The 25,978-nt window shown below is 46.6% G+C and overlaps 9 protein-coding genes across 9 annotated transcripts; 5 read left to right on the forward strand and 4 right to left on the reverse strand. All coding sequences in view use genetic code 12, as the record gives it.

Annotated features, from left to right (window-relative positions):
- On the forward strand, window positions 1-1,410 carry FOB63_003774 (uncharacterized protein; the record flags this gene model as incomplete). The annotated part of the gene is made up of 1 exon (XM_002614681.2): window positions 1-1,410. One exon carries the CDS (start codon window positions 1-3, stop codon window positions 1,408-1,410), a length of 1,410 nt encoding a protein of 469 aa, XP_002614727.2.
- Window positions 1,411-1,490: 80 nt separating this feature from the next.
- Window positions 1,491-5,786, reverse strand: POL1 (DNA-directed DNA polymerase alpha catalytic subunit; the record flags this gene model as incomplete). Its single annotated transcript, XM_002614680.2, has 1 exon — window positions 1,491-5,786. The coding sequence occupies one exon, from the start codon at window positions 5,784-5,786 to the stop codon at window positions 1,491-1,493; it is 4,296 nt and encodes a 1,431-aa protein (XP_002614726.2).
- A 1,659-nt stretch (window positions 5,787-7,445) lies between these two features.
- VAM3 (SNAP receptor) lies at window positions 7,446-8,240 on the forward strand (the record flags this gene model as incomplete). The annotated part of the gene is made up of 1 exon (XM_002614679.2): window positions 7,446-8,240. One exon carries the CDS (start codon window positions 7,446-7,448, stop codon window positions 8,238-8,240), a length of 795 nt encoding a protein of 264 aa, XP_002614725.1.
- A 523-nt stretch (window positions 8,241-8,763) lies between these two features.
- On the forward strand, window positions 8,764-10,212 carry ATF1 (Atf1p; the record flags this gene model as incomplete). Its single annotated transcript, XM_002614678.2, has 1 exon — window positions 8,764-10,212. The coding sequence occupies one exon, from the start codon at window positions 8,764-8,766 to the stop codon at window positions 10,210-10,212; it is 1,449 nt and encodes a 482-aa protein (XP_002614724.2).
- Window positions 10,213-11,429: 1,217 nt separating this feature from the next.
- On the forward strand, window positions 11,430-13,580 carry FOB63_003778 (uncharacterized protein; the record flags this gene model as incomplete). Its single annotated transcript, XM_002614677.2, has 1 exon — window positions 11,430-13,580. The coding sequence occupies one exon, from the start codon at window positions 11,430-11,432 to the stop codon at window positions 13,578-13,580; it is 2,151 nt and encodes a 716-aa protein (XP_002614723.2).
- Window positions 13,581-14,244: 664 nt separating this feature from the next.
- FOB63_003779 (uncharacterized protein) lies at window positions 14,245-18,036 on the reverse strand (the record flags this gene model as incomplete). Its single annotated transcript, XM_002614676.2, has 1 exon — window positions 14,245-18,036. One exon carries the CDS (start codon window positions 18,034-18,036, stop codon window positions 14,245-14,247), a length of 3,792 nt encoding a protein of 1,263 aa, XP_002614722.2.
- Window positions 18,037-18,158: 122 nt separating this feature from the next.
- On the reverse strand, window positions 18,159-18,371 carry FOB63_003780 (uncharacterized protein; the record flags this gene model as incomplete). Its single annotated transcript, XM_066102356.1, has 1 exon — window positions 18,159-18,371. The coding sequence occupies one exon, from the start codon at window positions 18,369-18,371 to the stop codon at window positions 18,159-18,161; it is 213 nt and encodes a 70-aa protein (XP_065958299.1).
- A 419-nt stretch (window positions 18,372-18,790) lies between these two features.
- SNU13 (RNA binding protein) lies at window positions 18,791-19,168 on the reverse strand (the record flags this gene model as incomplete). The annotated part of the gene is made up of 1 exon (XM_002614675.1): window positions 18,791-19,168. The coding sequence occupies one exon, from the start codon at window positions 19,166-19,168 to the stop codon at window positions 18,791-18,793; it is 378 nt and encodes a 125-aa protein (XP_002614721.1).
- Window positions 19,169-20,312: 1,144 nt separating this feature from the next.
- On the forward strand, window positions 20,313-25,094 carry FOB63_003782 (Reverse transcriptase (RNA-dependent DNA polymerase) family protein; the record flags this gene model as incomplete). The annotated part of the gene is made up of 1 exon (XM_002614384.2): window positions 20,313-25,094. The coding sequence occupies one exon, from the start codon at window positions 20,313-20,315 to the stop codon at window positions 25,092-25,094; it is 4,782 nt and encodes a 1,593-aa protein (XP_002614430.2).
- Window positions 25,095-25,978: the final 884 nt, after the last annotated feature.

Genomic DNA, 25,978 nt, shown 5'->3' on the forward strand with positions numbered 1-25,978 from the left:
ATGGACTTCCCATTGCCTTTCTCCACCTCCTCTCCTGTAGACCAAGTTGACATTAGCGAATTATTTCGAGACGGCTACGTGAATTGTAAGTTTCCTCTAGATGGAATAGTGGGATTTTTCTCTGTCCGGTTTGCCACGTCCAACGCCAAAGAAATGGCATCGTACTTCCAGTTCGCCATGGGGTTTGAGCTTGTGGCCCAAAAGGGCTTGGAAACAGGCTCCAGCCTCATTGCTTCTCATGTTTTGAGAAATGGGAAAGCCGTGGTGGAGATTGTCACTTCCATCAAAGTAGCATCAGAAGAGGCCGACGATGGCGAAACTTTAGCTGCTTTGTTTGGAAATGACACCAATTCGGTTTCTTTGGCTCGAATTGTGTCTCAATATGAAGAAGTACGCCAGCAAAAGAAACCGGATGTGGCTTACGATGCTCTCTTGGCCTACTTGTCCGATACATTTGTCGGCCGTCATGGTATGGGCGTTATAGACATTTTGCTTGAAGTTACCGACGTGGATTCTACTTACTCCCGGGCCATGTGCAATGGTGCTCTTTCGCTTGAAGCTCCCCACATCTTGTCAGACTGTCATGGTGTAGTGAGAGTGGCCAAAATTGGCGTTCCAGGAACAGACATGCACCATACTCTAGTGCAGAAAGTCGACTATGACGGAGTTTATTTACCAGGCTATAAAACCAGTCTGTGCAACAATCAGCCCCAATTGCCATTTGCTCCCGTGTCAATATGTGAAATCGACCACTGCGTCCAAAACTACTCGTGGAACGAAATGTTCAAATACGCCAGGTTCTACGCTTCAGCTTTGGGGCTCCACAAGTACTGGTCAGTGGATGAGTCGGATGTTTCCACCACGAACACAGCACTCCGATCTCTAGTCATGGCCAGTGCTAATGGGAAAGTCAAAATGCCCATTAATGAACCGGCAGAATCCAAGTTGGTGGGCCAGATTGAAGAGTTCTACCAATATTTCAACGGTCCCGGTGTACAACACATTGCCTTACGAACGAGAGATATACTTCAATGTATTTGCTCGTTGCGGACCCGTGGTGTTGATTTCAACGAAATGTCCTCTGACTACTACGAAGGTCTCATGGCGAGGCTTGCACAACACAATATTGTGTTGACTGAAGACATGGATAAACTTCGAGCAAATCATATTTTGGTCGACTTTGACCCAGCCACGCGATTTGCAAGAAAGAATGGCACTTTTGGGTGCAATTACATTTTGCAGATTTTCACCAAACCGTTGCACGACAGACCTACTTTTTTCTTTGAGATCATCCAGAGACATCATCACAATGGCTTCGGCAAGGGCACATTCAAAGGCTTGTTCGAAACAATCGAACGCCAGCAACAACTACGGGGAACACTTGTGCCCTCCAACAGGAGAACTATATAATCCGCAATGTATACCATATACCCTATACCAACTTAACTCGATTGAAACCGCCCTTTTCAAGGGATACCCTCTTTTGCTTCCTATACCATGAAGTCGAAGATGTTTCCCATATTCACATACCTACGACCACATACTTTCAAGTATTGATCCACCACCTCGCGGCAGTACCCAAAGTTGACCTTGTTTTGCTCGGCCAACGCATTAAGTTGGCCCTCACTCATTGGGTTCACCGGAACGTCGTAGACAATCGGCCGCAATTGGTTCTTTTGAGCTTTAGAAACGTCAAAAATGGCATCAAAGTAGAGCAACTGGTTGTAGAGTGCCTTGTCTGAATACTTGTAACTCATGACTCCTTTGCAACCATGTGCTTTTCCACTAGCTCCGATGCATCGTTTTCCGTAAACGGAAATCTGTCTTGTTTTGATGCCACAGGCTGAATCATCACAAACAAGCCAACCAGCATAATAAAGCGATAAGTGTTTTCTGATGGCCGCTTCTAGTTGTGAAGTTAATCTCAATACCGGGAAGACGTAGTCGCATTTAGCGCAGCAAACTCCATTGAAGGTCACTTTATAATCTTTTGATGCCATGATTCCACCAAATCTGAATTTTGCACCACATTTACATGTCAAGACGAAGTAACTGGCTTGACGGAATCTTTCCACATCAGATATATTGGACTCCAACGGGAGAATCTCGTGCTCTGCACCCTCTGTGTTTCTGAGTCTCATTGCGTACTTCTTAGTATCAATGCCCAAAGAAGATGCAATCCGGAGCATGTCCACGCCTTCAATCTTGTTGACAAGACGTTCTACCGGTGCGTAGATTTGTTTCTCCAAGTAGTATTCGCTATCAGGCTTGAAGTTTGTTCTGTCACCTAAAACTTCCTGGATAGCGCGTGCTCTTTCAGCTGGACTGGCACTTTCTTCACCTTCCTTAGGAGCCGTGATGATGAATGTGATCACGCTTCCAGCTTTCACAACCTTTCCCTGTTTTCGAAGACGGAGAGCGACCTGAACAGGTGGCATAGTCTTCCCGTTAGGATAACTTGTTGGGTCTTTAGACAAACGGGTATTGATCAGGTACTTATCGACAGGAAACTCGTTGGCTCTTATCTTGGCACTTGTTGTCTCCAAATAGCCGTACACTTGGGAAAGAGCTTCTTCTGGATCGATATCAGAGAGTAATTTTTCCAATACAAAAGTGGAAATCTCTTTTGATAAAGAACAGTATTCACGACGACGCATATCGAGACCTTTCACTTCCAAAGATGTGATTTCCTTCCCAGTTTTTCTGTCTAATGTCACATTCATAGCCGCGTACTTTTTCTTTGCATGCAAAAGCAACCGCTTGAAAACGTTATCAGTATCAATTTCCAATAACTTGTACCGCTCATTAACTTGAACCTTGAATTCTTCTCCAATTTTCAAAGCTTCTGCCATGCTTGTGGCACCGGTGTCTATCATAACGGAATCAGTATCACCGTAGACAACACGCAAACCGATCAGCTCTGCCAATTGTCTTGTGTCCATCAAAATCTCTCTACCCTTGTTGGTAACCAACATGGCCAAAGGTTTCGCATAGAAACGCGAGTTGACGTAACCCAAACAACCGTACATGGAATTTGCCGTCAACTTCAAAGCTTGTTGTTTAATATCGTATTGTGCACGTTCGGCGGCAGAGATTTTAGGGTCCTTGAGCAATTTCTTCACTTCACGTCTTCTCGACACCAACGTGTTCAACAAACGCGGCAAGACACCTTGATCCGAATCGCGCCCCGGAATTTCTGGGAGATCTCTTTCTTCATCATGGGTAGTATTATAAGCATCTCTTTCCACTGTAGTAAAACAAATGTTGAACTCTTGAATAATACTAGGGTACAAGGAATTAAAGTCCATCACTAAGATATAATTCTTGTGCAAACCTTTTTCAGGCTCGAAAACCAAACCACCCTGGTACTTTGGCTTCTTGTTCGAAGTCACAGTTGTAGCATCATCTTCGGTTGCTTCAATACGAGCATCTTGTTGGTGGCTGGTATTCTTGTGGAATTTACCCTCTTTATCGGGAACAATGTAATTGTTTCTTCTGAACTCATGCAACAAAATAAACTCATTTCGACCTGCCCGTGTTCCGCTCAATGTATGAGACCATGCATTTCCAGCTAAGTTTGTGAGCTGCTTCGAAAGTGAGAGGATCTGGAGCGCAAAAGATATTTGCGCAGAAATAAGCACTTGGCTTATATTTTCCTTGAGTGGCATCAACCAGAAGGAAGCATCTTCGATGTAACGTGGATTTTGGAAGTTGATTTCAAGAGCTGGATGATTTTGGTGACAGACTACATTGTACATCTCCAGCAAATCCCAGGATTGACATTTTGGAGTCAAAGATTGTCCCAACTCGTTAGCGATATCACACAAAAGACGGCCTTGGAAAATTTCACGAATAAGCAAGTTGTTGCTAAAAGCAGAGCTTTTCCCAAACTTGTCCGGCCAACTTTTTCTGTGGCGACGGCCCATGGTTGACCATGTGGGCACTTTCAAATCATGCATACGATGAACAAGGACGTCCAAAGAAATGTTCTCTAAACGATGGCCCACAAGGATATCTGGATCCGCGTTCTTGATAAGAGCTGTCAAACAACTCAAAAGCGATTTTTCATTAGGAAGCAACCGGACGTTCAAGTTTTGAGCGTCAGCTGCCTTTTGAAGACCAGGTGGATAGTTCAAGCCCACAGGACGGACCAACGTGACCAATTCATTCGGCTGGGTATTTTCTGCAATTGGCAGGTCTTGCGGAAGATCACGGTATGTAGCAAGTGACACGCAAACGACTTCTTGGCGATTAGCCTTCACGTTCATCACTGTTTGAACAGAGATAGAAGTCGTGGTTAAATTTGGCGCCGGGGAACCATTTGTCACAGGAGAAATACATTCAGGAGAAGAAATTGCAGCTTCAAATTGACAGTGGGAAGCATTCTGAAGTGGTGAACAGCCTGAAGTGCGGATATCCAACCAGCATGGACCCATTATATTCCGCTGCGTTACAAAGGACTCAAAAACATTGGTGTTTGTGCCGAAAATGCGGCGGAATGTCTCACCTTCAAGCTCGGAGGGCATCACCACGTGCTGGTTCTTTTTTGTTTTGAATGGCAAGAGCACCTTCAAGTACTCGGCCTCCTTGGGAACATCAGGAAGTTCAAATGCATACTTGCGGGTCTCCGGTTTGGCACGAAGACGTTCAAGACCAAACTGCTCCATAAGTATTGGCACGAGTTCTGCATGAACATCCATTGGTGAAACGTTGTCACGAGGCAAGACATACAATTCTCGGCACATGTCATGAACTTGCACCATTGCAGATACAAGGGAGCCTTCGGGGGTTAAAACTTTGCCAAAGAGAAGCAAGGAGCCGTCTGCCTCAGCGTAATCGAGCCAGAACATGCGCAATTTGTCGTCAGAGGAAACCGCGTCTAGTTCCACTTTTGGCTGAGACGATGGTACCGAGGAAGTGAAAGCTAAGGAATTTCGAGACGGAGAGACAACTGCCTCGGTCTTGACAGCAGTAACAGACGCCGTGTGTGCTCTGGCAGGAGCGGCAGCTCGACGACGCACCACGACTTCTTCATCACTGTCACTTTCCGCTGCTTGTGGCTCAGGCGACGAGGCAAGGCTAGCTTGTTTGGCAGATTCATTCTGCGTCAGAGAAGCAGTGGCAGCGGTGCTGAGTGTGTCGGTAGTTTCGTCATGAGGGTTGGTACCATTATCTTCAGCGGTATTGAAGTCATCAAAGTCTTGCATATCCAAGGTGTTAGCTGGAGAAGAAGAGGCGAATTTGGTCTCTTTCCGAGGTGCTGAAGTGCGCAGCCGCCCAAAAGGGCCGGCGGAACGCTCTGTTTTCACTTGGTTGCGTCCGAAAGATGTAAATGCTCTGTTTTTTGAAACGCGGCTCTTGGGCGCCACAAAGTCGTCAAGAATGTCATCCACAGAAGCCTGTGGAGCCTTGGGTGCCGCAGGCGCCAGAACTGTTTGTGCTGGAGCGAAAAAGCTGTCGATTTCTGCCGTCCGGGTCACTTTGGCGACTTTGTGGGTTTTCGAGCGCTTCCGCAGCGGCCCGGCCTCGGCTTCTTCGTCCGAGTAGTAGTTTGGTCGCGTGGCGTCGTCCCATTCGTCCACTCCGTTGTCCACATAACCTTCTCCGTTATCGTCCACAATGAAATCATCATTCATAAGCTGATCGCGCTTGTGTTGTCTGAAGGTGTCTTCGTCCACCTCGTCATAGATTGACGCGTCTTCGTCGTCCGACGCGTCGATACGGCCCGTCCGCCGAGCTTCACGTAGTTTTTTGAACTTGTCTAGTTTCGCTTTTCTGGCCAGCATTGAAAGTAGAAGAAACGCGTACGCGTACGAGAAAAACGCGGATGTTTCTTCTTGTCGCGAAATACTTTGACATGTACAGTCTCGGACAATTGGTGCGGCTAAGTAGACTGGAGAAGGGCCATACAGAAAGGATAAAAAGATGATAATATTTACAGAGTCAAGTGTTGGAGAAAATTAAAAATAAATGTGAGAGTGGTATCATACTCAGGTTAAAGTATTCGAAAAGAATACGATGATACAGACGTAAGATTCGATATACAGTATCTCATGAGCATTCCAAGAACATGTTCAAAGTAATATACTATCTACATCGTCAATAATGATTGTAAGAAATGCAATAAAAAAAGAATTCTTCAATTGGTCAACCAAAAGTGCACTGGCTTGCATTTGCCGGATACGTTCTGGATATTCCAAAGACACATAGTTGGAATACTTATTGAATTTAAGTTAAAGCGCTCGATGAGACCAAGCATTCCAATGTTTATAGTCAATTATGAGCAGAATGGCATCAAATTTCTTAGTCTTGGGAAATGCCAGATACACCTGATCAACCGAAGAGTTAATTAGCACGGCAAAAACCTAAAGTTTAACGATAGGGCAATATTGCAGCTCTATTTCTCTCATCTACACAAAGCAAGCGTATTAATTACGTTGTTGGCCGTTTGGACCCCTGTGATTCTTTTCTGTGAAGACTTTCACTTCTGTATATGGTCGTGATCGGTAGAGATCAGAGATTTGTATTCCTACGAATATTAGTTTCCTAAATGACCAACTTGAATGCTCTTCACTTTAGTTTATAGATATTTTTATGTCTTTATAAACTAAGTAAGCCCACACGCTGTTAGTGCCAGCCGGATTGAAAATATCTGTATTGAAAATTAGCTCACCTGGATATATCTGTATGAAATTTGCACTGGATGTGATGGAATTATCTAATTATGTGGACTTATGCTTTTTCCGACACTAGCACACGAAAGTAAGCTGAGACCCAAGCTTATGTATCTAATGACCTACTTTGCTTATTCTGGCCATATACTTCAAATATAAAGACAAGAAAGTTGAAACTTGCTAGTCTGTTTGATGAGCAAATATGAGATAATCCGCTTGCGCCAAAACGTAAACTGCGAAAACGGATCTAAGCTGATGAATGGTCGAAGATTGAACCCTAACCAATTTTGAGTAAGAGAGCTTCTAGTTGATTTTTTACTCCTGATTCTTTTCTTCTGATTCTTTCTTCTGATTCTTTCTTCTGATTCTTTCTTCTGATTCTTTCTTCTGATTCTTTCTTCTGATTCTTTCTTCTGATTCTTTTCTTCTGATGCTTTCTTCATTTTTTTTTCTTGCATCTAGTGTCTATGTCTTGCCTATTCATTGTCATTACTTCTGTGCACGGCTATACGCGAAACGAATATTTGATATACCCCAGATTGCTTAAGCTAGCTTTTGACTTCTCTTGAAACCGGTTAAAAGTCTGATACTTGCTACTCTTTCTTTGCTCATCAAACATTTTTTGGCTCGTCCTTGAATTTGGTTCTCGTCTCATCTTTTGGATCTGCCACATTTTTGGATCTGCCACATTCTGGCATTCCTGTCAACGTTTTCGTCAAGTTATTTATTCCCTATTTCATACATCCAGTTTCCTCTTTACTTGTCACACTCATGTCCTTTGCCGTTGACCTAGAGGCGCAGGATGCGCCGTCTTCTCCTCAATCAGAGCTCGATGTTATCATTTCCAACACCTCAGAACAAATACAGACTTTCGGCACTCTCATGTCACAATTCAATGCCCAACGTAAGCACGTGGGCAGCAGAAGGGACAACATGGCGTTTCGGGACAGCGTGGACGCGCTTGAAAGCAAAATCTCTGCTCTTTCTGCCGCAATCAAAACATTGTTAATGAATGTCAATGCTGCCATGAGTGGGAAGCTCGAGGTTTCGAACAGGCAGCTTGTTGCAAAAGAGCGCCTTTCCAACGAGTTCAGAGAGCTTGCCAATGCTTTTACCGCGAGCCAAAGACAGTACGCCGATGCCAAGAGAAACGTCCCAGTTCGGGCCGATATAGAGCCCTCTGGCGTAAGTAGAAAGGCATCCAACGCCACAGAAACGACTCCGTTGGTGCAAACCCAGGTCGACCAGGACACCATCGATGCCACCGAACTCCAGTACCATATGCTTCTCAGCGAAGAGCGGCAGCGGGAAATCTCGCGAGTCAGCGAAGGAATCCGTGAAGTAAATTCCATCTTCAAGGATTTGGGCCAGTTGGTCAGTGTTCAGGGTGAGCAGCTTGACACCATCGAAGACAATATCTTGCAAATGCATGGAAACACGCAGCAGGCATCTCGCGAGCTTCAGAAGGCACACGAGTATCAAAAACGCCGTGGCAAGTGGAGCTGCATTCTTTTGATTTTCCTCTGTGTGTTTGTGTTGGTGGTTGTTCTTGCGGTGTTGTCTTAAGACAGAAGGGCGATAAGATATCACAGAGGAAAGATTTTGCAAAGGAAAGATACCACAGAGGTAAGATATAGCAGTGCCTTATGATGTTTTATAGATCTCCGACTTCAGGCTCCTCCTGTCTGTCGCCGTTGGTATTGATCATGCACGCTCATGGACTGTGACAACATTGCAGCCTGTTGGAATTGCTAATTTATGTTGACTGATGCTGTGAACCATGTGATTATTGGTACATTCTACTGTCCGTCTACTATCGCGTTACCGAATTGGCGAACCCCAATCAATTGACAACCATAATCAATCGACAGTCCTCAATCTACAATCCTCAATCTATCGACAATCCTCAATCTAATGAAAAACTTCACCAATAGTGAATATTCGTTCGATATTCGAAACTTGGTGAGTCAAAGTGATCACATTCCTGCAGAATGCCCATCAGATAAGATAGGAGTCGTCCGGCATCTGCGACCTGAGTCACAATCGGCTACTTAAGACATGGCCTGGGAACGTTTTTCGTCCCAATCCAATGACATTGTCTGAAACCGCGCCTGTTATCTCCCGAAAACTAGGCATCAGCGAAAACTTTTTCCGTTCTCGTACTTCCGTGGACTTTTACCGCAATTTCTTTACTGTCGCGACCTACACCAGACCTTTAATTGATGATAAGCCTTTGTTGTTTCGGGCTTTGCGCAAATGTGTGCTTGATTACCACATACTAGTGTGCAATGTCTTCAAAAACAGTACTGCTGGCTACTGTGAGGTTTTGCCATTGCACAATGTGACATTCGGCGACTTGGTCGACTTTCATGTTCATCTGTCGCAGCCGTCCGGTGTGTCAGAGAAGTTGATGGCAGAATTGGGCGAAACAAAATATTTTGAGTTGTATGTGCAGAAACCGCTTATCAAACTCATCGTTACAGGAAACTATGACTTGGCTGCCGTTTTTGAGCATACGCTTGCCGATGGTGTGGTTGCTCGTCTATTCCATGAGATATTGTTGGACTCTTTAGCCTATTGCGACTCGCCTTCGAACGATCTGGAGTACTCTCGTTTGTACGGCACAGCTACTTCTGCCGTGGACGCTGATACAGTTGTTTTCAACTTAGAAGCCGACTCGGGCCGTTTGCGCAATTCGCTTCCGCCGCCGGCAGAAATGATAATGCAAGATCCTGTTTTCCCTTATTGTGACAACGACCCAGAACACTATTCCAAGAAAATCCCACCAGGTTTCTCGAAATGGCCTGGCTTTGCTCCTTCGACTCGCGAGTACAAAGTGGCCTACAAGCTTGTAAACATACCATCTCTGGAGTTGAAAAGAATCCTTGCTAGATGCAGAGAAGAAAAGGTGAGTCTCACAAGCTACGTTTCCCATGTTCAAGCTTTGGCTCTCCAGCCTGTGTTTGGCGACTATTATACGCTGATGTCCATTTCCTTGACGCTACGGTGGTTTTTGACTGAGCAGAAGGTGGAAAAGCCGTATCGGCCTATTCTTGGCAAAAAACTGTACAGAATGTTGGGAAACTTCGCTCACATGGGCGTTCCGGAACTTATGGAGCCTGTGTACGCTTTTTCATGGGATAAGACGAGATCCATCCACGCCAACTTGCAACAATCAATAAAGAACGATAAGGTGCTCAGCCTTCAGAAGAACTTCTTTGATAACGCTCACGCGTTGGAAGATAACGAATCTTTCTTTACTCTGCAATTGAACAAATGCAAAGGAGATTCAGTTAAGCTCTCCAACTTGGGCTATGCTGATTTCCCTGTTCACAGGATAGAGGGGAAGGAAGCGTGGTCCATCAAAGATGTTGTTTTCGCCCAACATTTGGCACCAGCAGCGTCTGAATTTGTGATCAATATGATCTCTAGTCCTGTTGGAGGACTCAACATCGTTCTTTCGTTTTATGAGCTAGGCCGCGATTTGAGCAAGTACGTCGAGGATTTTCGGCAGCAATTGGTGGTGAACTGTGCTTGATTTTTAGATTCAGAGTCTCAGTTGTAGCTCTATCGAGCGCTTTTCTTCTATTTATTAATTTAATTTATCATTCGTGATTGTGTGGGGACATTTTTAGTACAATTTGTTCGCTAAAAACGTAATAGAGGAGTGAAATAAAGTAGCGAATTAACCAAATGATTACAAGCAAGCAAAATGAAGGCGGCCGTGGCGAAATATCATCTCCATCATATTGGCGTTTTGTATCGTTGAGAACGCATAACAATCAGCTTGTTTTCTTTAGTATTCTAGCTATTGTCTTTCATCAACTTTTCGTTATTGACTACTTGCTTCTGGCAGTATCATATCCAACACCAAATATCGAAATAAGATATCCGATTGAAAAATATAAAAATCCTTTTGAGCGTCTGAGATCTTTCTGCTCCTTCGGAAAAGAAACATGGGCAGTTCAGTAAGTATGTATCTTTTCCGATTTAGAAAATCTAATAATTTTCTAAAATTTCCATGCATTATCTACTTTTCTGTCAGTGATTTGGGTTCTTCTTTTTGTTGTTGAAAGATATGAATTCAGATTGTGTCAATGTGTCTTGCTGAAGTTCCCAGTTACCGAAAATCTTCGTTCTCTCTTCTCCGTGTTTCCATTGGCAAAAGACATTCAAATTTTGCCTAGTTGCAAAATATAACGTGTATGTCTACTCATTGGAACAACCAAAAATTTGAATTCATCATCAAAGAATCAGTTAAGTTACTAGTGTGTCCTATCAAGTTTTAAATGCGACCACTTCCGCTCAACCTTTTCTCACTCTTTCAACTATTCTTTTTCTCACTTTCAACCACTTCCTTTATCCCCATTACCGTTTAAACCCTTCTTAGCTTTATCTAAAGACATCCAGTATACTACATTTCTGCTTGTTGTGTTTTTTTTTTTTTTTTTTATTGATTCAATTATTTCGAGACACTTTTATTATGCTGACCTATCTCATGATAGACATTGTTTGACCTAACCCTCTCTTTACTCATTCTTCAGTTCTTTATCTGTTTATTATCTTTGCTTCCTCTCTTTTGTCCTTCATTTCTTTGCCTTCTCTTATTCTTATTATTCTTCTTTCTCTTTTCTTCTTCTTTCTTCTTTTCTTCTTCTTTCTTTTTGCTTGGTCCATTATCACCCGCTTTTGCATTTTGCAACCACACAGGTCGTGCGCGCCCACCACTTCACCACTTCAACAACTACTCTTTCTATGCTGTTCCGCGAGCTTCGCGACGAGCAGGGCCATTGGCGCGACAAAAACGTCCGAGAGGTGCAGCGCTTCCGCGACTTTGCCACCGTCGACTGGACCGACCACCACGTGGTGCGTCCACCCAAGCTTACTGCGCGGGCGCGCCTCCTCCGCTCGTCCCAGACATGGGTGCTCCTCACCGCTTGCGGCGTGCTCATAGGTGCTATTGCTGCGCTGCTCAACATCATCACTGCATGGCTTGCCTCGCTCCGTGTGGGCCACTGCAGCGGCCATTTCTACTTGAACCGTGAGTTTTGCTGCTGGAACGAAGAATCGTGCGCCGCGTGGCGGCCGTGGCTGCACACCCCTGCTGGGGGCTATTTTGCATATGTGGCGTGGCTGGCTGTGTTTGCAGCTACTGCAGCGTTTCTTGTCAAACGCTACTCCCCAGCCGCTGTCGGATCAGGAATTTCGGAAATCAAATGCATTGTGTCTGGGTTTGTGGTGCGCGGATTTTTGGGCGCGTCCACTTTGGCTCTCAAAAGTATATGTCTCCCATTGGCTATTGGGCTGGGCCTACTGGTAGGTAAAGAAGGTCCATCTGTACACTATGCCGTGGCAGCGGGCAATTGTGTGGCCCGCCTTGTGCCGCGGTTCCGCGTGCCAGTGCGCGGGCGCGACTTCCTTACTGCTGCCTCAGCAGCTGGCGTGGCGGTGGCTTTTGGCTCGCCGATGGGGGGTGTGCTATTTTCCATGGAAGAGATCCTGCTGCGCCACCACTTGCCCACTCTCTGGAAAGCATATGTGTGCGCACTTGTGGGCGTGGCGACGCTTGCTGCATTCAACCCCCTCCGTTCCGGCCAACTTGTGCTGTTTGAAGTCACATACGATACGCGCTGGCATTACTTTGAACTTCCACTCTATGCTGTACTCGGCGCCTTCGGTGGTATCTACGGCATTGTGGTTTGCCGTTTCAATAAGCGAGTGGCTGGTTTCCGTAAACGTTACTTGGCTCAATATCCGATGAGAGAAGCCGTATGCTTGGCTGTGGTGCTGGCCTTGCTCTGTTACCACAATCGTTTCCTCCGCTACGACATGACAGAAACCATGCAAACATTGTTTGCAGAATGCAGCGCTGACGATGCGTTGTGTGAGCCAAACAACTCTCTGCGTCTTGTTCTCGCTCTTTTAGTCGCCACAGTTTTGCGAACAGCTCTTACAATTATCACCTACGGCTGCAAGGTGCCGGCTGGTATCTTCGTGCCATCTATGGCGGCGGGTGCTACATTCGGCCGTGCAGTAGGCATTCTTGTCGAGCGTTTTCACGAAAAGTACCCGCAACTGATCTTATTCTCAGCATGTCCTTCTGATGGGCCCTGCGTGATTCCAGGAACTTACGCCTTTCTTGGCGCCGGAGCTGCACTTCTGGGAATCACGCACATGACAGTCACGGTGGCCATTATCATGTTTGAGCTTACGGGTGCCGTGCGATACATCATGCCAACTATGGTAGCCGTTGCAGTGACGAAGTGGGTCAACGACACATGGGGTCATGGAGGCATCGCAGACCAAATGATTTTGTTTAATGGGTTACCTTACATTGATCCAAAAGAGGAGCCTCTTTTTGATGTGACTGTAGCAGCGGCTATGGCACCTGAAACGGTTGTATTCGAAACAGAGAAGTCGTATCCACTACATGAGCTTCGCCGCATTTTGTCGGCAGCGCCATTCCGTGGCTTTCCTGTGGTGAAATCCCAAGAAAATCCATCCATTGTGGGCTACGTAGCACGGGCAGATTTGGAAGATTTCCTTCGAGGTCGAGAGGATGATGCTGAACCGATTCACTTTGGCAAAGGTGTTGGATCCGATCTTGCTGGGTTGGTCAACCATGCGCCAATAGTGGTGAACGTCTCAACTCAGCTCGAGTACATACGGGACATTTTCATCCGAGTTGGGCCGCGGCATGTTCTTGTGGAGAAGGACGCCCGTCTTGTGGGAATTGTCACCCGAAAAGATGTGTTGCGGTACGAGCATATTCTGCATGCACTTGCGCATCCCACTGTTGACGATGGGTGGGACCAGCGTGTCTGGAACTGGTTTGAAGTTGTTGGAGGAGTTTTGCGACTGGGTTTTAGCCGAATCGGTCTTAATGCAGTTGCTAAGTGGATTTAAGATTCCGTGAAAACCACAGTCACGTTTATGTTTCCAAGCCTGCTATTGGATGGACCAATTGAGAGGTGGCTTGTGGAGCAAGCAGCTATCCGAAAACGTCACTTTGTTTGCAAATCACAAGCTATGACAGGCAAATTCATATCGACAGCTGTGTTCTGCGAATAAATGAACAATTCAAGGGTATATCTTTGGGAACCCCAAGTCTTCTCGAAGCAACAAAAAGCCACTTTTGAAAACCAAACACTGCACATTCTTGAATGTCCCCATCATGCGTTCAATTGAGGGTGGCTCCGAAACTGTTTGAGTTGGTAACGTACCATAGGAAACACTCCTATGAGTAAGAATTGGTGTATATATCAAGTGCCTAAATGATGTGGGAACTCTTTCCAACACCGAAAATAGAAGAGAGACGTACTTTTTTGGTTGAGGTGAACAGAGAAGCGGTCGTTCAGGCTTCATACATGATCAGATGTCTATTCTATATGCATCGTTCACAGCAGAACTCTGGTTCTTCGATATATATTTGTCTATGTAAACGGCGTATGCTGAAATAAAGACTGATAGCATCACAGCGAGACAGTCTTTGATCACAGCGAGACGGAGCTGATCGCCCTTCGAATACACTGTCATGGTAGCCTCTTTCCCCGAATGCCTCAATTATAGTCTATATGTCGTGCCACTTGCCTTGGTCCTTGTACGCCGAATACAATGTCCGGTAGTAGGCTCTGCCCAGCGAATCCAAGCACTGGTTGACCAAGTTCAATTCGGCGCCCGAAAGAAGCGAAAACACGCTGAATATACCCGGGCGGAGCGCCTCGGTCACTGCGTTGGCCATTGGGTCCGCCAACTGCTGGTGGATGTAGTTGACGAGCAAGACGTGGGCATGGCGGCGCACGGCCTTTTTGTAGATGTTGGCCTCGGACGTGAGCAGGGCGGAGTCGCGGGCCAGCGCCTGGGTCTGCGGGTCGCAGAGGGCCACCAAAAGGCGCGCGAGCGCAGACGCGGCGGCCTTTTCGCGCGGCATGCGCGCCATCAACCGCGAGACGGCGCCCACAACCAAATGGTACCGGCGCGAGAGACGGAAGCGGTGGAACAAAACCACATACGACACGAGGTTGACGGTCGCAATGTAGAGCGAGGCGTCGGAGGCCGCCACGCCTGTATTTACACTGCCGTCAGTACTTGTGGTTTTTTTGTCCATACTTGTGGTTTTTTTGTCCGTGTTTGTGGATGCACCTTTGTTTGGTGTGTTTGTCGGATGCGCCGCCCACGAAAGCACGCATTCCACCATGTACTGCGAGCACGCCCAAACGTGGGAGGAAAACATGGCAATGAGGGCGCGCACAAAACGGAGCGCCAGCGCGCGCGGCACGGCGTGCGCCCGGAAGGCCAGGAGCGACGCCACGAAAAGGCGCGTGTGTTCGCGCGCGCGGTCCTTCGAGAGGAGCGGCAAGAGGCACGCCGCCGCGTCCACCAACGGCGCCACGAACGCGCGGTCGAGGTCGGGCAAGGCGAGCGACGCGAGCACATGCGAGAAGACGGCGGAAAAGTCGGCGGCGCTGAGGCGCGAGTAGAACACGCCCAATGCCTCGAGCGGCGCAGGCACTTCTGGCTGTTGCTCCTTTTGTTGCTCAGGCTGTTGCTCCTGTTGCTCCTTTTGCTGTTCTGGCTGCTCGATTTCCGACCACTCCGACGCAAGCGCCACGTACAATCCCGTGACATAGAGCGGGTCCAGGGCTATCTTTGTGACCAAAGCGAAGAGAAGAGCGCGCAGGGCGGCGTCCGTGGCGCGGGCGCCCAAATCGCGCACTGCCGCGCGAACTTCGGCGCGCGCGCCCGCCGGAATGTGCGAGAGCTGCGTGAGTTCGCGCACAGCCGCGGCCGGGTCTGCGGTCGACCGCGCCGCCGAAACCACGCGCGCCACAAACTGCCCGCAGAGCCCCGCCAAGAGAGCCTGCGCTTCCGCTGCGGCCGGCGGCGGCGCCGCCAAAACAACGCCCGCAAGAGCGCGGTCGGCGTGGCCCGAGAAGTCCGCATTCTCATCGTTCTTGTCTTTGTTCTTGTTCTTGTTCTTGTCTTTGGTGTTTTTGTTCTTGCTCTTGTTCTTGTCGTTGCTGTCTTTGGCGTCGAGCGCCTGCGTCAACAGCCGCAACGCTTCGGTCACATACTCGGCCGACGGCTTATCGTTGAAGTTGCGCACCTGCGCCTCCCACACTGCGCGGGCCACTTGCAAAGACTCGGGCGAGTCGGGGCGGACGAGGCGGCGGAGCGAAGCAAAGTCCCACTCGGCTTTGGACGCAAGCGTCGCGGGGCGAACCACATGCGCCAACGCGCGCATGGCCGAGTCTGGCGCCAGAGGCGTGCGTTCCGCCTGTGCGGCCGCCCAAAGCGCCGGCATGTGCGCGGCGAAAAAGCGCCGGAACACGACGGGCGGCACGCGCGCGAAAAAGGCGTGTTTGGCGCCGTACGAGGCTGCGCGCGCCAGAAACGCCGCCATCAACAGGCGGCGCTCAAAGAGCACCGCGCCGTGGGCTTCGACAAACGACAAAAACGCCGCCGGCGGAAGCGCCAACAACCGCTGCACGAGCGCCTCGCGCGCCTGCGGCATATTGTCCACTAGCACAAGCCACCGCTGGGCAAACGGAACAACTTCGGTGGGCAGAAGCGCCGAAATGTACTGGGCCGCGCCCGCTGAGAGAGACTCTGAGAGATTGGCAGAGAGCTCGGCCATGCGAAGGTGGAGGAAATTGAGAGATCTGCTTTCTTTTTCGTTGTCTTTTCCCTTTTCCTTTTTCTTTTTCTCTTTTTCGTCCTTTCCTTCGTTGTTTTCATCCCTTTTAATGTTCTCTCGCTCTTCTTCCGTCATGGCGTCGCCGTACAAACACATGGCGAGGTATGCCACGCGCGGCTCGGAAAGGTCGGCCGCACAGATGGTGGAGCGGCACGCGGCGCGCGCGGCGCCGCCGCCCTGGAGAAGGCCCTCCAAAAGAAGCGCCAACGGCACGGTCGCGCGCGCGTCCGTGTACTTTTGCGCGAGCGCGCGCGCTTGCACGGGCGTCAACTCGCGCACAACGGGCGCCAACCGGCCCAACACCTGCGGGTCGGCCCACGCGGCCACTTTGGCGAGCGCCTGGGGCAAAACGTCAGCCAAAAAGCGTGGCGCATCGCGTGCGGCCACAAAACCACGCGCCAAGTCCTCGGCGAGCTGCGCGCTCTCTTCGGGCGCAAGTGTGGCGGCGCCGCCCAAAACATCTTCCCACTGGGCAAGCGCGAGCGCCGGATCAAGGCGCACGAGAAGACCCAAGAGGCGCCAGTTGGGCCGGCCGCTTGTGCTCTCGCCCTCACTTTCGCCCTCGCTTTCGCGTTCGCGCTCGCTGGCGTAGAGGTTGGCGAAAAACTGCGGCAGAAGCGTGCGGTTGACGCGGGCAAGTTGGGCAAGCAACTGTTCGGCGAGCGCCGCAAGCGCGCCGCAGGTGAGCGCGCCAAACACCGCTTCACACACCGCCATGTCTCGTGCGGCAACGTGCGCTATGGTTTGCTCGAAAAGATATTCTGCCGCGGCGGGCGAGAGTTTGTCGTCTTGGGCAAGGCGCTGCAAATGCTGCGCGAGCTGCGGCGCGGTGTCTGGGGCGAAAGCACAGGGCACTAGAAGCGCGAGCAATTCGGCGGCGGCGGGCGGCGGCAACGCGCGGCAGGCGAGAAGATGCGCGGCCCGCGGCACCACGTCGTCGAAAAGGCGCGCCTGGCTCTTTTTCGTGGGGCGGTGGGCGGCGCGAGCAAGCCACACAATCTGTGCCACTGCAGAAGTCCATCGGCAGAGACGCTCGTCCGATGTGGCGTCCTGGCTTTTGGTAAGGGAGTCTTCATTTTCACCATTTAGTTGTATTTGTTTGCTGGTTTTGTCTTTGGTGTCTTTGGTTTTGTCTTTGTTGTCGTTGTCTTTGCCTCTGGTTTTGTCGTTGTCTTTGCCTTTGGTTTTGTCTTTCTTTGTGCTCCTTCTCTCTGCAAGCATCTGGACGTGGCTCGCAAGAAGCCCCACGGCCGCATACTCGTCCACATCGATAAAGCCCGTGCGCAACTCCTCCACGCACTCGAACATGGCGTCCACAAGCTCGTCGTGGCCCTGCTCCAACACCGCCAGCATCACCGGGATCAACTTGACCCGCCGGAAAGACGCTGCTCGGCACTCTCTGTCCACAGCCAGACGCCCCATGTCCGCCCAGAGCTGCTTCCAGAGCTCCCAGAGCCCCGCGTCTAGTTTCCACGTCCGGAACTTGCCGCTCATGTCGCCAATGCGGTCGCACACCAAGTCAAACACAAAATGCGAGGCGTTGGGAAGAAACACCGCTAGCTTGTGCGCCAAAAGGGCGCTGGCCACCTCACACGCTTGCGCCACAGGCGTATCCTTGCCTCGAAGGAATCGGGTCACGCTTTCGGCGGTCGTGAGCGTGTCCATGGAAATGGTGTGTAAAATGGAAATGGGTTTGATTTCGCGATGCTCATTTCGCGATGCCCATGGATGTGCACTTAACCACTTGGCTCCAGGCACACGAAATAAATAAGCCATGACAATATTTATTATACGTTCTGGCCTTGGATCTCTTTATAATTTTGTTTTGGATTTTTTACGCTTGACCCTGGCGTAGCTGCAGCGTAGTCAACCAGCATTGGAGATAATAGGTCGAGCACGGTTTTACTCTCTTGAATCTTTGCATCTGTATGATTACAGTTGCGCTGACGTTTGTCAGGGTAGGTCAAATGAATCACGGAGAAGGGTGGCCTGAAAGACATTGTTACGAAAACCACGCTCCTTTGCTCTTCCTACTACCTTATGGCAGTGGAACATGTCATTTAATTGGATAATCCTGACCATCTATTAACCACATCGGTGTTGTCAGTTCATGCCGTGAGGTATTATATAGTTATTAAATAAACGTAACCCTTTCCCTCTCTATATATGTATATAGTTATGGGAACATTAATTATTTTACGATAATAGGAAGTCGAGGTGAAGACTTGATGACCCTACTGAGATGTTGAAACTTCTAGACTATGCATTGGCAATTAAATCAGTAGCCTGTACACATGGCACCAACTCCTAAGTGAATCAAATGAAGACGTAGTATTTGGACTGGTTTCTAGGATCCTCAACATCCTCTCTACTATGAAAAATTCTCGCCTACACAAAACGCTATAGATCATGCATTACTCTAAATCAACAAAGTCTCGATCTTGTCCTTGATGGCGTAGATCTGGTTCTTCATGGAAGAAGCGTCGTTGGTGGTGACAGAAGCGGCAATCACTGGTCTGGAAACACCACAGGCTCTGCCCAAAGCAGCCTTGGAAGGAACAAACACGTAAGGCACGTTCTTGTCCTCGCACAACAAAGGCAAGTGCAACAAAATCTCAATTGGCTCGGTGTCGGCGGCCATGACAATGAACTCAGAAATACCTCTGTTCAAAGTTTTGGTGGCTTCGTTGGCACCCTTCTTCAACTGTCTCAAGTTTTGCGATTGCTGGATGACATCCAAGATCTGTTGGGTCAAGGCCGAGTCGGCCAAAGGGAAGGCTTTAGGGTTAGCAGACATTATTGGGGTTCCTTGCTTTTAGCTCACCAGTAGGTGGAGAAAAAAAAAAGATTTAAAGCGCGATGGGCTTCTAGTAGGAAAATGTCGCGCGCACGACAAGTACAGGAAGATGAAAGAATACAGGATGGATAGATGTGAAATAGAAAGTGATATAGCGTCTGCTCTATACACTCCCGTCTTTCTAGCTGTTAAATCGACAACAGTACCAATTGAGTCACTTGAGGACGAGCTAGGGCGAGTTCCTTTAGTGTTGATAGTTGGGTTCGACATTTCTGATAAGTAACGTTTTGTTAGGGTTGATATTTAGGGATGGGATGATCCTTAGAGAAGAATCCATCCTAGAGAAAAGATGATGATCTTATATACTTGAGTTTCTCATAAAGAGACTGTTCTCCAATCAGGAACACAGGGAATCTCCTGATTCCTGTTTAGGAGTTGTCCATGGCATTGCCGTAGCATTGCCATGGCATAGTCCTACCATTTCTAGTATCCTCTTCTATGATAGCAGGGAAATCTTACGTCAACGATGTGCATTAGGTATAAGACCTACTGACCTACTATAACTCATATCAGAGTCCATCTTCAAGGGGAGTGTTGAGAACCAGATACAGTGACCATATGCACTCTACCTAAATTCTCTTCTTTCTTAAAATTACTTTATGAAGATTGGTCTCTGAGAATATGATAAGATGGAGTGCCGTAGGTACGGCACTCATCTATTGCCATGAACAATCGTACGATGTCTTGACAAATGAAGAAAGGTCTTCACTTATCTTTGCCGTACGCAATTGTCTGACATCATGACATGTGGCGTGAGTCCTTTACTTATCTCATCACCACATTGTGTGTCCTTCCCAAATCTCTTGGGAATGCCGTATCCTATTCTCTGATGCCGTAAAGACTTCCCTGCTATCATAGAAGAGGATACTAGAAATGGTAGGACTATGCCATGGCAATGCTACGGCAATGCCATGGACAACTCCTAAACAGGAATCAGGAGATTCCCTGTGTTCCTGATTGGAGAACAGTCTCTTTATGAGAAACTCAAGTATATAAGATCATCATCTTTTCTCTAGGATGGATTCTTCTCTAAGGATCATCCCATCCCTAAATATCAACCCTAACAAAACGTTACTTATCAGAAATGTCGAACCCAACTATCAACACTAAAGGAACTCGCCCTAGCTCGTCCTCAAGTGACTCAATTGGTACTGTTGTCGATTTAACAGCTAGAAAGACGGGAGTGTATAGAGCAGACGCTATATCACTTTCTATTTCACAGGTTATGAGCCGCTCTAAGATCGATAAACTCAATCCTTTTGAGTTAACAGATGCAGCACTCTTCCCGGAGTGGTACTACTACTTCAAGAAGAATTTTCTGCAGGCAGTTTACAGTGGACGTGACTTCTGCAAATGTTCCCCTGAGGACTATCGTCAGAAAATTTATGGTTCGGGGGAGGCAATTGATTCGGCAGTCACCTCAATTGAAGATCTGTTTCATGAATGCTTGACGATCCTTCTTGAAAACAAGAGCGTTGTGGAACAAGACCAGTACTTGAACCGCGCTTGTGTGGAAAATGAAATTATACCACAAATCGATTTGACCTGTGAGTTCAATCTTTTAACACTCGATCGTCGTCAATATGAATTGAGAAAGAAAGCATTCCAAGGTGACTACAAACCGTTATTGAACCATTTATTGGCTTACTCAGTCAGTCCTAAGGATATTTGGCAAATCTTCCGCCAACTCTTTACCCTTAGTTCCATTAAAATGGACTTCAAGCAACAGAAGGAGTTCTGCGAGTCCATTACTGAAGCAAAGAAGTCACTGAATGATATTTCGAAGCAGATCGTATACTGGTTCGAAACAATGGCACGATCTAAGCCATCTTGGCGTCCCATGAAGGACACTGCTCTGAAGAATGATTCCAGGTATGATATGAATAGGACCATGGGTAACAACCATCATGCCAAGGCAAGTGGCAAGAATGGTAAACAAGGCAACTTTAAGAAGAAGCCTTTCAAATCCAACTCGGAGGCGTACACCAGTGCTCAATCTAAGTATCTGAACAACGGAAGGTTCGTTGCTGAAAAATCTATCCTTCACATGTCTAAGAATGAAGATATTTCTGTTTACTCCACTTGTACATTTATACTAGACACTGGCTCCGATGTTCATACAGTCAATGACAAATCTTTATTGACTAATGTGAGACCAATCTCTCAAACAATCAACATCGGTAATCCTAGACCTGTTGATACGATTGGTACCTTGAAAATTCAGTTTAAGGATGGCCATCAGCAGATCCTTCCTGATGTGTATTACATTCCTTACTTGCCAAATATACTCTCTTTTCATGGATTAGGAGACATTGGTCTTCCTGTTCTGATCAATGAGAAAAGAGAAGTAATCAACACTCACACTCAACAAGTTGTGAGCGGTGACACAGAAAGCACTATTAAGATTCCTGTCACCATATTACCTCTTGCCCAGGAAATTCCAAACGAAGGAATCTCAGACACTCTGAATTTTCAGTCAGACTCTGAAACTCAAAATATATTTGAGATTTCAACACAACCAACTATGGATCCCTTAACTGGTGATTCGTCGGACTCTGAATCTGTATTTTCGGCCGAATCCATATCCGATACTGAGTCATCGGATCTTTCTGATGATGCCTCGCCGGATGAGGTAGATAAACTCTCTCGCCAGTGGCATAATACTTTGGGACACCCTGGTGCATCTCAATTTAAAGCTTTCAAACAAATGCTTAATCTACCCAAGTCAGTGGTCCATGTACCATTAATACAATGTCGCGGATGTTGCACTTCCAAAACTGTCAATCGGTTTGCTAAACAATCTCGTGGGCATACATCTATTACTCGTCCTTTTGAAGTTATTCATGTTGATGTATGTGGCCCCTTTGATCAGCCCAAGGCACACGACAATGCACGGTATTTTCTCACCATTGTTGATAGATTCTCTCGATTTGTCACAGCAATTCCATTAGCTAGGAAAAGTGAGACCTCTACTATGATTCAGTCCTTTCTCATGAGAAGTTATACTGATCTTCGTGCCTCCCATTTTCCCAAACAACTCCGCTCTGATAACGGTTCAGAAATTCTCAATGATAATCTCAAAGAATTCCTTCTTGACAAAGGCATTGACCTTCGTCTAACTCATCCTCATAGTTCTGCTGAAAATGGCATTGCAGAACGTATGCACCGTACCTTACAAGACAAAGCAAGGACTCAAATGGCTCATGGTAATATTCCTCCCATTTTCTGGTCAGAAGCTATACGGTACGCTGCTTTCTTACTTAACTGGACACCACGTGTTAATTTACAGAATAAGGCACCTATTCATCTTTGGTATGCCACTGATCTGCTTACTTGTCCCACATTTTATCCTTTTGGGTGTACGGCCTTTGTTACAATTCCATTAGAGCTTCGCACTAACAAATTGGCTCCCAATGCGCTTGAATGTGTCTATTTAGGTCCAGATATCCAACGGACTGGACATCGCTTTTTCAGTTATGACCTTATGAAAGTATTTGGTTCTGATCAAGCTTTATTTCGCCCAAACGAATTTTACTTCTTAACGTATGCGAATCCTATCACGAAACTTCCCATCAATCATAATCGCTTACCAACGGCGTATCTTCCAGGAATCAAAATCCCTCCGTCCTTTAGAAATTTAACTGGTCAAGATCTCTATTGTGACACTACTACCTTATATGAGATCTTTGATGAGACACAGTCCAAAGATCTGTCTGTCACGACATCGCGCACAGACACAAAGTCTGTGGTTCCGGAAGTTTCTACGACTCCTCTGAACTTGGAGTCTTCCCCTATGCCTCCTCGTAAGGCTGCGAAGAAGAAGCTGACTCTGAGTCCTTCTACTTCTGTTGCGCAGTTACCAGTAACTTCTGCGCCTAATAGGAATCAGCAGGCTCCTGCTATGGAGCTGCCCTCACCGTCACCTCAAGATAAGGCACATTTAAACAAGACACCTGCCATTACTAAGAAGACCTCTTCCTCGTCTTCCAAAACACCAAGTCTGTCGTCTTCTCCGACGCTTACCGTTGAGCCGCGCTATCACACTCGAAGTGTTACCCGTGCTCTTAATAAGTCGGTGTTACCCACCAAGGGGGGAAGTGAACCAAATGCTCGCTCCCTCACTTTTCCAGACAAAATCCAATATATGAAAGCATCTGATTCAAAGAAGCGCTCACATGCTAATATTCTATTAGTCCAAACGGCTAATCAGGTGGGTAAATCCGAACAACAAGGAATAATTCCTAATCGTGAATCACTTCTACATGCTGCTACATTTTATGCCGACAACAAACTTAATAACTCTAAACCTATCCCTAACTCATACACTGAAGCTATGAGAGCAGCAGATAAAGAAAATTGGATTGAAGCTTGCAATCTGGAAATGCAAGCACATTATGAGAATGGTACGTTTACACTTGTTCCGTTACCACCAAATGTGAAACCCATAGGTTGTCGCTGGGTTTTCAATATCAAAGACAAAGGTCTTTATAAGGCCAGACTAGTAGCGAAAGGCTATACTCAACAGGAAGGAATTGATTATGAAGAAACATTCTCCCCTGTGATTAAACACACTAGTCTACGTCTACTCCTTGCTATTGCTGGCAAACACAAGATGCATGTACATCAAATGGATGTGAAAACTGCATTCTTGAATGGCGTCCTCAAAGAAGAATTGTACATGAAACAACCTCCAGGATACAAAGCGTCACCTATGAACGCCAAAGACAAGTCAACAGAGTATGTTCTTAAGTTGAACAAATCCATTTATGGTTTAAAGCAAGCTCCTTTGGTCTGGAATCAGACGATTAACAAAACACTCAGATCTCTTGGTTTTACAAGATCTGTTGAAGAGCCATGCATCTATTACAATTTTGAAAACAACGAGTCAATTTTCATTGCACTCTATGTTGATGATATGCTACTTATTGGCACTAATCTTGAGAAAATTACTCAACTCAAAACACATCTAGGCCAAGCCTTTCAAATGAAAGATCTTGGTGTTGCGGGTAAATTTCTTGGTATGAACTTGAATGTATCATCCACTGGAATTGAAGTAAACATGGAAGAATACATCAACAATCTTCTACTTGAATATGGTATGGCGGATTGTAATCCAGTCAAAACGCCTGCTAACAAAACTAACCTAGATGACTTATCAGACAGCTCTGATGCTACATGCGATGAACACGAATATAGGTCTATTGTTGGCAAACTACTCTATGCTGCCAATACTGTTCGATATGACATTAACTATATTGTTCTGAAATTATCACGCTACTTAGCGTCACCCAAGGAAAAACACATGCAAGCCGCTAAACGTGTTCTAAGGTATCTCAAAGGAACCAAGAAATTTGGCTTGTGTTATACTCCAAATTCACCAGATGATCTTATTTGCTATTCAGATGCTAATCTTGCTTCTGAAACTGACACAAAAAGTCGTTCAACTACTGGCTCGGTTATTCTTTATGGTGGATCCCCAGTAAGCTGGAGATCTAAACTTCAAACGCTTGTGGCTCTTTCCACAGTTAACTCTGAGCTCTTTGCCTTATGCTTTACCACTCAGGAATGCGTCTGGCTACAGAACTTAATGAAAGATATAAAGATAACACACAACACCAAAATATACTGTGACAATCAACCAGCTATCAAAACGGTACAGCTGGAAGTTGCCTTAGAAGGAACAAAACATATACGACGCAGAGTCGATTTTATTAAACAACAAATACAATTCTCAACCTTGCTGCTACAATATGTTCCTACAAAATTGAATTGTGCAGATATATTTACGAAGGCATTACCAGATCCACAGTTCACAATCTTACGTCAACGATGTGCATTAGGTATAAGACCTACTGACCTACTATAACTCATATCAGAGTCCATCTTCAAGGGGAGTGTTGAGAACCAGATACAGTGACCATATGCACTCTACCTAAATTCTCTTCTTTCTTAAAATTACTTTATGAAGATTGGTCTCTGAGAATATGATAAGATGGAGTGCCGTAGGTACGGCACTCATCTATTGCCATGAACAATCGTACGATGTCTTGACAAATGAAGAAAGGTCTTCACTTATCTTTGCCGTACGCAATTGTCTGACATCATGACATGTGGCGTGAGTCCTTTACTTATCTCATCACCACATTGTGTGTCCTTCCCAAATCTCTTGGGAATGCCGTATCCTATTCTCAGAGACCAATCTTCATAAAGTAATTTTAAGAAAGAAGAGAATTTGGGTAGAGTGCATATGGTCACTGTATCTGGTTCTCAACAATAGAGACAACGGATAAGGAATATAAAAAAAATAAAAAAAGTAGAGCTGAAAGAATGTAGAGCTGAAAGAATGTAGAGCTGAAAGAATGTAGAGTTGAAAAAGAATCTGATTGTAAAATCGGTGGGAAATCGTGGGTCGATGGGATAGAGGTAATACACATGAATGCGAACTTATATTGTCATACTGTCTGTTTTTAGAGGTACTACTTAAAAGTGCTTGGTTGGAAGTTACTTCTGTAAGATCTTTCTCCGTCCAAATCTATGCTGTGGTTTGGCATGTTCACTTGTGGAATGAGCTATTTTCACTAGTTAGATTGGCTACTGTAGGTTTATCTATGGTCAAGTGAGCAAGTCGGTATCAGACATGAAGCGGTCAAGTCTGCGCAATTTGAAATTTGTTCAGTCTTACTTGGCCCTAATTAGCGTACATGCGGTTCAATCATACTTAAATATACCGAACATCACTATTGGAAAGAT

The sequence above is a fragment of the Clavispora lusitaniae genome (genome assembly GCF_014636115.1).
Source record: "Clavispora lusitaniae strain FDAARGOS_655 chromosome Unknown tig00000185_pilon, whole genome shotgun sequence".
Taxonomy (NCBI): Eukaryota; Fungi; Ascomycota; class Pichiomycetes; order Serinales; family Metschnikowiaceae; genus Clavispora; species Clavispora lusitaniae.